The 13,578-nt window shown below is 36.7% G+C and overlaps 2 protein-coding genes across 2 annotated transcripts; both read left to right on the top strand.

Moving 5' to 3' along the window:
* The first annotated feature begins 377 nt into the window (after window positions 1-377).
* On the top strand, window positions 378-3,274 carry LOC143714058 (protein lifeguard 1). The gene is made up of 10 exons (XM_077204984.1): window positions 378-484; window positions 733-959; window positions 1,107-1,185; window positions 1,420-1,473; window positions 1,579-1,669; window positions 1,762-1,799; window positions 1,933-2,020; window positions 2,136-2,225; window positions 2,304-2,351; window positions 2,574-3,274. Exons 2-10 carry the CDS (start codon window positions 752-754, stop codon window positions 2,721-2,723), a joined length of 846 nt encoding a protein of 281 aa, XP_077061099.1. The 5' UTR covers window positions 378-484; window positions 733-751; the 3' UTR covers window positions 2,724-3,274.
* A 316-nt stretch (window positions 3,275-3,590) lies between these two features.
* On the top strand, window positions 3,591-6,793 carry fam8a1b (family with sequence similarity 8 member A1b). The gene is made up of 5 exons (XM_077212674.1): window positions 3,591-4,108; window positions 4,935-5,055; window positions 5,157-5,280; window positions 5,356-5,495; window positions 5,596-6,793. Exons 1-5 carry the CDS (start codon window positions 3,640-3,642, stop codon window positions 5,738-5,740), a joined length of 999 nt encoding a protein of 332 aa, XP_077068789.1. The 5' UTR covers window positions 3,591-3,639; the 3' UTR covers window positions 5,741-6,793.
* Window positions 6,794-13,578: the final 6,785 nt, after the last annotated feature.

Raw genomic sequence — 13,578 nt, 5'->3', positions numbered from 1 at the left:
TAACTTAACTATTTTTATATAGTGCCTTTTGTCATTTTTGGAGCTTGCTCACTTTTATTGAATTGGAGAACATGGTGGCGAGTAAATAATTAAAAAAAATAATAATTTTGGGGTGAAGTATCCCTTAAATTATATCACAAAGAGGTTGTATTTTAAAATAAGGCATCATTTTTATTTTATTTTATTGAAAATTGTAGTTAAAGTGATATAAATGAATTTAAATGAATTAAAATGATAAAAACAAAAATCAGTCAGTAGAGGTGCATCACTGTAAATTGTACATTTCATTGTGAAATATATTTCATTCTTTGTTGAATTTTAAAACAAAAAATAACACACACACACACACATGAACTTGACTCTCATGTGTGTGTATTGATTTGATGGGCTAGGCAAAGTCCGTCCCCCAGGAGACAAAATGATCGAGAACAGACTTTGCCCTGCACAACTCACAACAGGAAGCAAAGTGGTGCCAGATTAAAAGGTAAGTGGCAGTTTTAATGTAAAGAAAATTGAGCAATTGGTGTATTAGATGGAAATTGTAACAATTTTACATAAAGAGAATTTGTTACCCTAAATTTTTAAATCTTATTCATATGTCATTAGATGAAAATGCTGGCATATAGACCTCTTTGTCTGTGTGGATTAAATCTATCATAAAAGCATCAGTTTCATAGCTTATAATATTTACTCTCGATTTTCTAATTTAAATGTGTGTATACTTACACCTAGGTTTGTTGAAAGACACAATATGAACACAGAGCAGTCTCCCCCTCCATACAACCCCTACCCTCCGCAATATCCTAATGCAATGCAGTACAATGCTGGGCAGCCCACCGCTGTCATGATGCCCCCCGTTGTTGAACATGTCAATATGGGGATTCCAGACAGTGCTCCCCCAGAGTACACCCTGGGCTTTGAGAACGAGAACTGCTTTTCTGATGCAGCCATAAGAAGAGGTCAGCTGTGCTCTCTTGAAATTACTGCCATCACTTGGTTATGTTAATACATAAAACATAATACGCTCAATGTTTCTTGATGTGCTAAATTAGAATTGTGTTTTTTGCGATTTTTATGTGTCATGTCTACAAATGTGCTTCATGTAGGTTTCATAAGAAAAGTGTACTTGACACTTATGGTTCAACTATTAATAACTGTTGGAATCATCTGTGCTTTTCTTTATTGGTGAGTAGACCGGAATTTATGTTGCCACTCTACTTCAGTTAATTTCAATTCAAAGAACAGATAATGAAGTGTACTTTAAGCCCAATTTATACTTCGTTGAACTTACGCCGTAGCTACGCTGTTGGCTGTGCGTAGCGTGCGTACTTGCATTTTAAAATATAATAAAAATTGTATGGCCCCAAACTTTCTGAATAGTAGTTATATTATTAATACACTTGTGCCTTTTTCTTATAGGGAGACACTCAGTGACTGGGTAAGAGGCACATACTGGTTTACCTACACTATGATGTGAGGACTTCTCTTTTGTGTGTTCTGCGTGTCCTAAATAATATGCATATATTGTGTTTAACTGAATGTTACACTGACTTCTTTTGTTTGGTTAAATTTCACAAGGGGTGTAACATTTGCTTTAATCATAATGCTCATCTGTTGTGGTGACATCCGTCGGAAAGTTCCCTTAAACTTCATCTTCCTAGGGCTCTTTGTAAGTAAATCACAGAACCACTGTAGTATTTAATTGTTGTGAACATTAAACGGAATCATTTTGTAAATGCTTAGTGCTGTTTTCTCACACAGACAATTGCAGAGGGCCTTCTCCTTGGATCAGTTGTAGTGTGAGTGAAAAGCATTATTGAAATTGATTTAAATGCACTTCAATTACTCCAAGAAATTGAATTTCAACAACAATTTACGTTTAGTTACACAGCCAGTGTTATAGTAAGAAACCGACATATCGTTTTTTTTCAGGTACTATTCGGCAGAGGCAGTGCTCTGGGCAGTGGGTGCAACTGCTTTGGTGTCTCTTGCAATGAGTTTGTTTTCATTGCAGTCTAAAGTACGTAGATTCATTACAAAACTGCAGTGACATCAGATCATATCTTTGTCTAATCGTTAAAATTAAGGATTTGTTAAGTTATAAAGTATGTAAACCTGTCTTTGCTTGTTTTTAGTGGGATTTCACAGCTGCTTCAGGAAGCATATGGGCAATGGGCTGGACGCTGTTTTCATTTGCATTGCTTTGTGCAATTCTGAGATCGCAGGTAAATCCTCAAATTCCTTCTCTTATCAAAAATATTTACTTGTTTATATTCATTCATGCAAACTTTCATAATCCACAGTATTTGTACATCCTTTATGCATCGTTGGGAACTTTGGTCTTCTCTGTGGTAAATACACTTCTTTCTTGCTTTATACGGTGCAGCTTTGTGTGTAAAGATAAATAATCCTTATGGGGGACGTCATGAGTCAGTAACTGGACGTATAGTGTGTGCAATGAAGCTGGCACTGTATTAATATTATGTTCTACCAAAAATCTGTTATAGTCTTAATAATACCACTTTACTGCTGTCATTTTCTTACTGTCTCTCCCTTTCATTATCTATATGTAGTACCTGGTGATGGACACGCAGCTCATACTGGGTGGAAAGCACAAATACAGCATCGATCCAGAAGAGTACATCTTTGCTGCTCTGAACTTGTACCTTGATATTACCACAATTTTCTTATTATTGCTTCAATTAATTGGATTTTGTCGTTGATGTGGTTTATGATTATCATGATTTCTGTCCCATAGGCTCTGGGTTTTGAGACACAATATTACCCTCTTTTTTTTTTAAACATGACTCCATTGTGTCTCTGAACCAAATTTTATACAGTAAATCAGTAAAATAGCAAACAGTTTAATAATAAAATAGCTATTGAATTAAGTAAAATAGCTATTGCATAGTTGTGAGTTATTTTTAAAGTAAATGAAAGGCAATGTGATGTACATGGCATGGGTTTTGAGACATATTCTCACCCTCATTTTTTATAAACATGACTCCATCGTTTCTGTAACATGTATAAATGTTCAGTCATGTCACTATACTTCAAGTTTAATTTATTAAAGTGTCTACTGTTACCCATTTGACATGGTTTTTAATAATTTGTGAACACTAAAAATCCTTAAACAAATGCTATTTGATGGTATGGGTTTTGAGATATTCTTACCCCCATTTTTTATAGACATGACTCCATCATGTCTTATATGTTGTAATAGATGTTCACTGTCTTGTACTTTAAGTTAAATTCATTAAAGTGTCTACTGTTATCCATTTGATATGATTTTTTATAATTTAAGAACACTAAAAATGCTAGAACAAATGCTATTTTAAGGGGGATGACACATCTTACCTCACTCTCCCCAATTATATATTTATAAATTAATTAATTCTTATTAAGTGTAAATAGCAACAACTGCAAACACAGTAAACGTTTCTCTGTACATGAAATTGACTTTATTTCGCACTATATTAATTAATATGAATTCCTTTCCATCAATTGAAAACCTTAGAGAAACACCTCTAGGAAACAGAAGAGGTTGGGCTTTTGCTCATGTCTTCTATTCTAATACTTTTATTATGTACAACGAAATATTGCCGGAAGTTGATTAAATCGTCACATAACAAAAGTGTCATGTCGGAGTTAGACGAAAACGCTGGTGATAAGGAGAAATCGTTGGCAAAAAACAGTAGGACTAGGGACGGCGAAAACATGAAAACAAATAATCACAAACAAGACACCTCCACCGCTGTTACCACCACAGAGTACTGCGAAAAATTACAAGTGTGGATGTGGCAGTACTACTACAATTATATGAACTGGCAGAGCTGGATAGCCATGTCTGCGTTTTCCTTCCCACCGTGTTTCCCAACACAAGGAACAAATGAAACGCCAGGAGCAACGACATGGGGTACAGATGTGTCTAATGGAGACCTTCGGAATTGGTTCAGCAGCCCGTTTGGTTTTCCTGCTGCAGGTGCGAACGCGGCGGGTGTTGCTGCTGACGCTAGCGGACAGAGTTCTCGAGCTCCTGCCACAGCGCCTGCGCAGCTGCCGCCACAACAACAACCACAGCAACTCAATGGAAATGCTCAACAGCCTGGTAAATATATATAATAATTAATACATCCTTTATTAACTTTCTTTGTTGTTAAAACTGCCAGCTGCAATATTATATTCATCGCTAGCGTTGGCTATGACAACTCTGTACGTTGTGTATAGATGTAAACGAGCCTTCTTGGACTGTGTTTAGTTTATGCATGTGATTGAGTGTCTACGTTAAAATTAAAGAATATTTCTCTAACATGGTATTCCAGACTCTTAGAAATTGGATTTTCTCAAGCTCGGGTGCTTAAAGTCTATTATTATGGCTTCATTATGTAAAAACTGACATTAACAGGGTGTCTAATTAGATAGAAAGTTAGCTGAAATTTGTTCAGTGATGCATTGACATTTACATGAATGTGTTGAAGTTACCATCTTTCTTTCTTTTTTTAAATGCCTATTTCTGTAGTTTTATCTAACAGGATAGACTGTTTTAAAATTAAACAAAACCTATCAACGAATTGATTACCAATTACATCAAAATTCATATGAAAATGTTTTGTTTATGACATTGTTATTGGAGAAAGGAGAGATGAAGAAACACCATTTCTTCCTTATAATTGCCAGTTTTATGTTAAGTTTGTGCATGGATCTATGGGACATGGCAAAAGTGGAAATTTATGCTCATATTAAAGTAGTGAAATCACCCCTATGTTCACTTAATTGTTATTAAAGGAAACTAATATTGATTACATCTTTAAAAAAAGTAAGTTTAATATTATATCCAATAATAAGACATATAAGATGGAGCATAAAATTGTACCTCGTAATTAGAATGATTCAGTTTACAAAAGCAGTTCATATTTGTAATATTTTTTGTCTAGGTAGGGAATATTATATCCCCTCTCCTCTGCAAAGGTTCTTGGCGGAAATGGTGGATTTCTTCATTCTTTTCTTCATTAAAGCCACAATTATCCTTAGTATTGTGCACTTGAGTGGAATGAAGTGAGTCTGGAATCTTTTATTTATATTTTTTACATGTCACTCATGCTGTTTTTCATTAAACCAAATCATTCACTCTTTGTCCATTTAAAATCTAATTTTAGGGACATCTCAAAGTTTGCCATGCACTTCATAGTAGAGGAGATTGATGAGGACACGTCAATGGAGGAATTGCAGAAGATGATGCTTGTGGCTCTAGTGTACAGGATATTAGTTTGCTTTTATGAGGTTAGTTCAAACAATTGAATTAATCTGCTGAAATAATTCATGAAGACCTGCATAACTGTTTTTGATTGTTTTCAGATCATATGTATTTGGGGAGCTGGTGGGGCGACACCAGGAAAGTTTCTCATTGGCTTACGAGTGGTCACATGTGACAGCTCCGTTCTGGTTCAGCCAAACCGAGTTCTTGTGGTACCAGCGACAAACGTCACGCTTTCTGCGTCAGTGCTGCTGTTGACGTAACTCTTTGTCATTTTTTAAAAAATTAGACCTTTTTCTAAAATTTCTATTGAAACTTCTTGTTTTATGATTTTCTTGTAGGTCTACGGTGAGAGCGTTAAACAAGAACTTCTCCATCGCTTTCTTTTTTCCGGCATTCATCACACTCCTTTTCTTTCAGCACAACAGGACTGTGTATGACATTGTGGCTGGCACCATTGTGGTCAAGAGAAACAGGCTTAGATGACTTTGTCATTATCAACCCGACTTTGTAATGCAAAAACAAGCTTTTAGACAAAGGAGAGCAAACCAGCTGCAGTAAAACATACTGAACTGAACTAAAGCTTTTGGCCTCTGGAAGAACTGACACTTTAAGAGCTGAACACGGGATTTTCAGCATTTCTTCCCCATCTCCTCTGGACATGAATTGCTTTCTCAGAAGTATTTTTTATCATCTCTGTTGACATCTTTGAGTATTTTTTTCTTGTGCCAAAATAAGATAATTTATAAATGTGCTGCCACATAATACTTGAACTTCCTCTGGTACATTAATTTCATGCCTATCTTTCTCTCTCTCTTTGTTAATGTATGTGGAATATTGATTGGAATATTTACTTAGAATATTCTTTGACTATGGAAATTGAGCAGGAATTTACTTATTTCTCCAAATGCAATATAGTTTGGTTATAGATCCTAATTTACTCGCTGCATTTGTATTTCAGATGAATGTGTTGTTCCTAATTACTTATCTCTATTTTATGGCCTTTAAAAGCTTGAAAATGCCGGAAAAACATTTTATTTGTATAGCTGAGCTGTTTTGCATACTGTAATTTTCACTGCATGCCTTTTTCAGCTCTATTCTGCACTATCATGAGCTGCTGAGTTGATTATTTCAACTTTAAATTAATAGCCTCATACTAAATCAGTTGTTAGTATGTTCATTTTGGAGTGTATAGATATGGCCAAATCGAAATAATTCACTTATGTCCCAGAGAAAGCCTTCTGTCTGTCTCTGTTAATGGATTGACTGTTTATACCGTTTATACCAATAACAAAAAAAAATAGACATGTTATATGAAGGGTTTTACAGTAAATGAAAAAGGGATTCATCTTCTGAAATCACATTTACATACAGTATGCAAGAATATAAAGTTATCTTGTGGGTCACTTTTTGCAAACCTACAAGCACAACTTTCCAGTGTAACAGACTATTTGAATACATTAATTCAATCATGCTATTTAGCCAAGCACTTTATCCCCGTCCCCTATAATCTTGTAATAAATTTCTATATAATCCTAAGAGTCGGCTATCAAAAGTTCTAATCATTAACACTTTCATATGTACATTTTTAAAGTAATCATTCCAAAAAAGCCACATAGTCAATGATTGAATTGCACAAAAATGGCAAAATGATAATATAGTGCATTTGTTGAATTTGGACAAACTGAGTCAGCAAATATCTTTTATTTTGTTTTGTTTTTCATAGATCTGCAAAATATACAAATTCTGAGCAGTGCTGATCTTTAAATGTGCTGACATATAAAGATAACCGATAAAGATTGTTACATTTTTATCTTTATATTTGTATTGGCTGATAACAGATTTAAAAAAAAGTATACTCTACTAAACATAAAAAAAAAAACTTAATCTATTAATATTCAATATGGAAGTAATAAATTGTGCATTCTTATTTAAATATGTTTAAAAACCTAAAATATCTCATTTTGGTATTAGATTACATTAATTGAAGCTGGGCCATTACTATTTGTATTGCATTCGTCACATCCTTGAACTGAAGACATATAATGTGTATAAAAAAGAAGAACGCACAGTCTTGTATGGAGGAATGATTTGTGGCATCTGGCATCTCATCAGTTGAAATGAGTCACCAGTAGATGGAGTGGGAGAGCTACTGAATTACCATGTAAACTGCCTGTGGATTCTAAACGTGTCAAATAGTGAAGTAATCATCTCTCATGGTATGGTTCCTGTTAAGTTGTTTAAATGTCTAGCCATGGTAAAATACACAGTATAGGAACAGCTGTGAATTTTTGTACACTATATCACTGCGCAGCTCCCATAGCGTTTCATTATTTTTGTTGCATAGAAACAACAAATGTTTCTAGAATTCCTCTTAAAGGGATAGTTCACCCAAAAAGGAAAATTCTGTAATCATTTACACACATTCACGTCGTTCCCAACCTCTAGGACTTTATTTTTTTATTTTATGTGTGACATACAAATATATTTTGAGTGAAAATCAATCTTGCAGGTGCAAAATCGATTTAGCTATGTTGTCATTTACTCACCCTTATGTCATTACAAACCTTTTACTTTATACTGTGGAACAAAACAAGATATTGTGAAAAATGTCTCACTGTTTTGTTCCCCCCACACAATGAAAGCCTTTGGGGTCCAACGTTGTTTGGTCCTCCTTTGGTAAATCTTCTTTTCTCTTCCACAGAAGAAAGAAAGGTTTGGAACAGCGTGAGGGTGAGTAAATGATGACAGAATTTTTATTTTTGGGTGAACTATTCCTTTAATAGATTAGCATAATAAAATAGCATTTTCGTGAAAGTAAAACTTCCTATGTTTTTGTGAATTAGATATGGACCAGAAAACTCCTTTGTATATATCCTAGCCAAGAAACCATAGCAATGTTGGAAAATAAATAATAGGTGGAAAGTCTATTGTTGATTACATTGTTCAAACCTTGCTTTCGTCATTTCCTTTGAAAAACTTGTTCCTGGCATATAGGCTTGCTTTGCGAGTGATCTTGAAAGGTTGATTGTGTTAGTACCTACAGATGGTTTTCTCTAACACAGACCCTCATCACTCACTCAAGATATTTTCCCTTTTCTATCTCGTTGACCCTGACCTTGTAAACCCCTTTTAATATCAGACTGGTACAACTGATGTTGCATTGCAGTTATCAGTGAGTAGTGCTCAGCCACACTCAACCTGACTTTATCTCCCAAGTCAGATTGAATATGCAGTGCCAACTATATGACGTCATTGTGAGAAATGGCTATGTGTGGGGGACACCGGTCACCCTCATGCTGCTATTATAATTATGTTGCCTTATATATGAAAAACAAAACAAAAAAGATCCCAGAATCATTATGTAGAAGGATGTCAAGCTCTAAAGTCATCAGGTGTGTCTCTGATCTGGTCTTTTCAAAAAGCTGTATTCGTGTTAGTGTAAGATTTTGTGTTTTTGAGTTGTCTGAAGGATGTGAGAAAGAAAGGACAGTCAGCCTGCAAGGCATGTTGTCAGGGCCCTCCAAACAACAAGCTGATTGAACAGCATTCATCATTAATTGGTGATGTGTTTTACTTTTTGTAGTAATGATGTCATCGGAAGCCAATCAAAGGCCATGGTGACTGTGATTGGTGTGATCTGATTGGCTATTCAGTTGGAAATAAGATAGGGTTGGGTTTCTCATCATCCAAGACTGATGTTCACTCTGAGCTTTTGCAAAACGAGTCTGCTCTTCCAAATCGACACAAAACAACAATAGCAACGAACAGCGCTCTCAAAAACCGAAAAAAACCTCATTGGAATTTTGAGCTTCTACACAATTTTCCTGTCTTTATTACTTCGAGACTGCAGCATTATTGTATAGCTTAATGTTGTTGTTTAGTGCTTTCGAGATTTCCTCTTCGTTTGAGGCTAGAACAAGCAGTGTATTTTGACACAGAGCATCCACATTTAGTCCTCCAAAAAAGAAACACAATATATTTTGCCATAAAACAGTGTAAACATATAAGTATAATGCTTTTCATCAGAATTCATGTGATATTGACCCAAATTTATGTTGTTCTTTTGTTCTCCTTTTTTGGGTTTATTTATTCCCAATTGTAAGAGGCATTGAAGGAAGTGAGCATATAGTAAAAGATGAGTATGAAATTACTTAATAATTATTTGAAATAAAACTCCCAAGTGTTTAGGGCATTTTACACAATTATTAGTAAAATCATTATTGAAAATACTTTTTTTATTATTAGTAGGCCTACCATTGTTTTTAATGTAATTATTTACATAGGATACTGTAGAAATGTATTGAAAATGTAAAGAAAAAGATATATAGCAAGGCAAGGATGGCAAAATGAGAGAATCATATGATTCTCTGTCCTTACTGAATTGCTCAATTTGAGGCCCATCATCACTGGATTTTGAACAGCCTCTTATCACGGTTCAAAAGTACTGACCAACCTTATCAATGTCCTAGTGTCTGTCTGTTAAGCGATTAATGTTGAACACCTCCCAAGTTTACACACTGAAAGGCGACTAATGATGTCTATGTGACTCGTGGCTCTCTGGCAGACGTTTTAATTAGTGATCCAGCTGCAGGAGAATGGAGACTTCAATTTCCATTATAACGGAAGGTGCGGATATGGGAATGGATGGGGGTTTCATCTCAAAGGGGACCGATTTGGCAGGGAATCTCTGGAAAATGCAGGAAAACATGCCTGTAGCTGACATGACTGTATATTATGGTGTTTTTAGCCTGCTATTAACTATTAATTAACTTTTTTTCAGAAAAAGTCTGAGTGGGGCTTTATTCAGTTGCAGCTGCTGGTAAATCAAAGGATTCATAGCTTGCCAGAGTTTACGGTATTGTGAAAGATAGGTTACAAGATTATAGGGGACGGGAATAAAGTGCTTGGATAAATAGCACGATGTATTCCACTGGAAAGTTGTGCTTGTAGGTTTGGAAAAAGTGACCCAAAAGATAATTTCCTTGACCTTACAGTCTTACTCATTTATGAGCACATGTTTGAATGGACATTTGTTGACATGAGTCATTCTTGAATCTGGTCCACATTCATTCAACTATAGTAGTGAACTAAGTCAAGCTGTACAAGAGCGAAAGTGTCTGCCTGGCAACAGTATCAGTGTTTGCTAAACAATTAAATCCTGACAAATTCACAAAACCAGGAACTTGTATTGGAAATTGATATTTACTTGATATTGATATTGTGGTACTGTCTGTAATAACAGGGAGGAATATAGATTTTCCTTTTCTAAAAGAGTGGCCACTTACACTTCACTAGGGATTTGTTGTTTTCGCATAAAAAAACCTTGACTATTCATTGTATTTCACTAATATGTCAGTATAACTTAAAGGTACAACTATAAAGGTAATAGAGTGCCAAAGTTATGACGTCACTTTGTAGGACAACTCGGAAGTTAGCAGCGCATGGGTTCCATCGATCGAAAGGCTATGCATTTTCCCCATAGACTTTTGGAAAATCGCAAAAAATAAGATCTGTGTTCAACAAAGAGTTGTGACCCTTACACGTTTTGTCTATCAAGATAATCTTTACAAGTTAATCCAAAATGTTTACATTTTGAAGCCTATATAAGAGAGAGGAAATGGCACAAATCAAAAGAGACGTCTGACCTGAGTATGTATCAATCCCAGCTCTCTTCCTTTTCTGCTGATGTTCACGCTGCAAAATCTTCATATTTCCACAGCAAGATCAACAGCGCCTCTAACACACAAACACTTTTCAAGACATTTAACTCTCTCCTCTGTCCACCTCCACCATCACCCTCCTCCTCGCTAACTGCTGATGACTTTGATAACTTCTTTCTTCACCAACAAAACAATCTCTATCAGCAGTCAGTTCTCAACTCCACACACACAGGAACCCAAACCATCCTCTCCCACTACCAGAAACCTTCTCTTTACCTTCTCTGCGCTAACCGAGGAAGAAGTATCTAAACTTCTCCTCTCCAGTCATCCTACACCTGCTCTCTAGACCCCATCCCCTCACACCTTCTACAAGCCATCTCTCCCACACTTCTTCCAGCACTCACACACATCATCCACTCATCCCTCCACACTGGCATTTTCCCTACAGCATTCAAGCAGGCTCAGGTAACTCCACTGCTTAAAAAAACAACATTAGACACATCACTTTTAGAGAATTACAGACCTGTCTCTCTCCTACCATTCATTGTGAAAACACTTGAACGAGTTGCTTTCAACCAAGTGTCATCTTTCCCTTCTCTGACCAACCAGCTAAATGTTAACCAATCTGGCTTTAAGAAAGGCCATTCAACCGAGACTGCACTAATGTCGGTCACAGAAGCCCTGCGGATCGCAAAAGATGCTTCCATATCTTCAGTTCTCATTCTGCTGGATATTTTTGCTGCCTTCGACACTGTGAATCATCAGATCCTTCTGTCCACCCTCTCATCACTGGGCATCAAAGGAACTTCCCTCCACCTGCTTTGAGTCCTATCTCACAGGTAGGTCCTTCAGGGTTACATGGAGAGGCAAGGTATCCAAAGCACATCAACTGAATACAGGGGTTCCTCAGGGTTCAGTTCTTGGACCGCTCCTCTTCTCCATCTACACCACATCATTGGGACCCATCATACAGGCACATGGTTTCTCTTACCATTGCTATGCTGATGACACCCAGCTCTACCTCTCATTTCAACCAGATGATCCCACAGTAGCTGCACGTATCTCAAGCTGTCTGGCGGACATCTCGGCATGGATGAAGGAACATCACCTGCCGCTCAACCTGGCAAAGACTGAGCTTCTCGTCCTCCCTGCCAAGCCGTCTCTACAGCACGACTTCACTATCCAGCTAGTCATCCTAAATCACCCCATCAAGGTCGGTCAGAAATCTTGAAGTAATATTTGATGACCAGCTGACCTTCACAGACCACATTACAAAGACAGCTCGATCATGCAGGTTTGCAATGTATAACATCAGGAAGATCAGGCCTTTCCTAACTGAGCATGCAACACAACTTCTCGTCCAGGCCCTGGTTATTTCTAGGCTTGATTACTGCAATGCTCTTCTAGCTGGACTTCTATCATGTGTTACTAAACCTCTACAGATGATCCAGAATGCTGCAGCCCGCCTTGTCTTCAACGAGCCCAAAAGGGCTCACGTCACTCCTCTGTTCATCTCACTGCATTGGCTACCACTCGCTGCTCGCATCAAATTCAAAGCTTTGACGCTTGCTTACAGATCTACCACAGACTCAGCTCCGTCCTACTTTCACTCCCTACTACAAGTCTACGTCCCTACCAGAAGCCTACGATCGGCCAAGGAGCGACGGCTCATGGTGCCATCACAGAGAGGCACTAAAACACTCTCCAGAACATTCTCATTCACGGTTCCATGCTGGTGGAATGATCTCCCCACCCTCGTCCGTAATGCAGAATCCCTGACAGCATTCAAAAGACAACTGAAAACTCATCTCTTCCGTGAGTACTTAACATAAAAAATAAAATAAAATAAAAATTATATATATATATATATATATATATATATATATATATATATATTCCTCTCTTTTAAATCTTTCCTTCCCTTTTAAATCTTCCCTTGTCTGGCTTTTGCTACTCTGAGCAATGCCTGAACTTTGTATTTTGAGCACTTCTTGCGTCGTTCTTCCCTCTTCACGATGACTCGCTTGTTTTAGTCCTCAGATGTAAGTCGCTTTGGATAAAAGCGTCTGCTAAATGACTAAATGTAAATGTAAATGTAAACCACAGACCTTATTTCAGGCGATTTAGCAAAAAGCCATTCAAAAAACCCATAGACTTTAGGGCGAGAGAACTGGAAGTGCTAAAATGCTAACTCACTTCCGCGTTTTGGCATACAAAGTGACGTCATAACTTCGGCACTCAAGCCAGCTTTGAAACTAAGCATGAGATCAAAAAAGTTTTTGACAGTATTTGCTGGAAAAGGGCATGGTTACTCCCAGAGAAGTATTTTATGTCCAATAAAATTAGAGAGGTACACTTTAAGATTCTTCATAATGTTTACCCAACCAACTCACAAATTGCCTCTGTTGTTGATATCTCTGACCTGTGTGCATTTTGCAAGGTTGAGGAAAAAACGTTGCTTCATTTATTCTACCACTGCAATCAGGTTAAGCCTCTTTGGGAGAGCTTGGGTTGTTATTTTTCTAATTTTATCAAATGTGATTTAAACTTTTCATTGAAGGATATATTCCTCTATTTTTCTGGGAGTTACTATGCTATTGATAATGTTGTTAATTTCTTTGTGTTGCATAGTCAATTTTTTATTCACAAAAACAAATTTAT

The sequence above is a fragment of the Siphateles boraxobius genome, unplaced genomic scaffold (assembly GCF_051911475.1).
Source record: "Siphateles boraxobius isolate OS27281-9 unplaced genomic scaffold, OSU_SipBor_1 12, whole genome shotgun sequence".
NCBI classification, from domain to species: Eukaryota; Metazoa; Chordata; class Actinopteri; order Cypriniformes; family Leuciscidae; genus Siphateles; species Siphateles boraxobius.
The sequence above is the reverse complement of the archived record's forward strand: the minus strand, read 5'-3'. Positions and strand labels throughout refer to the sequence as shown.

Excerpts from the sequence above, each read along its gene's own strand:
- fam8a1b (XM_077212674.1), top strand. The coding sequence starts at position 3,640 with ATGTCGGAGTTAGACGAAAACGCTGGTGATAAGGAGAAATCGTTGGCA. Across the intron at positions 4,109-4,934 it reads TGGAAATGCTCAACAGCCTG|GTAGGGAATATTATATCCCC; the intron begins GTAAATATATAT and ends TTTTTTGTCTAG. Across the intron at positions 5,496-5,595 it reads ACAAACGTCACGCTTTCTGC|GTCTACGGTGAGAGCGTTAA; the intron begins GTCAGTGCTGCT and ends ATTTTCTTGTAG.
- LOC143714058 (XM_077204984.1), top strand. The coding sequence starts at position 752 with ATGAACACAGAGCAGTCTCCCCCTCCATACAACCCCTACCCTCCGCAA. Across the intron at positions 1,474-1,578 it reads TGGTTTACCTACACTATGAT|GGGTGTAACATTTGCTTTAA; the intron begins GTGAGGACTTCT and ends AAATTTCACAAG. Across the intron at positions 2,352-2,573 it reads GAACTTTGGTCTTCTCTGTG|TACCTGGTGATGGACACGCA; the intron begins GTAAATACACTT and ends ATCTATATGTAG.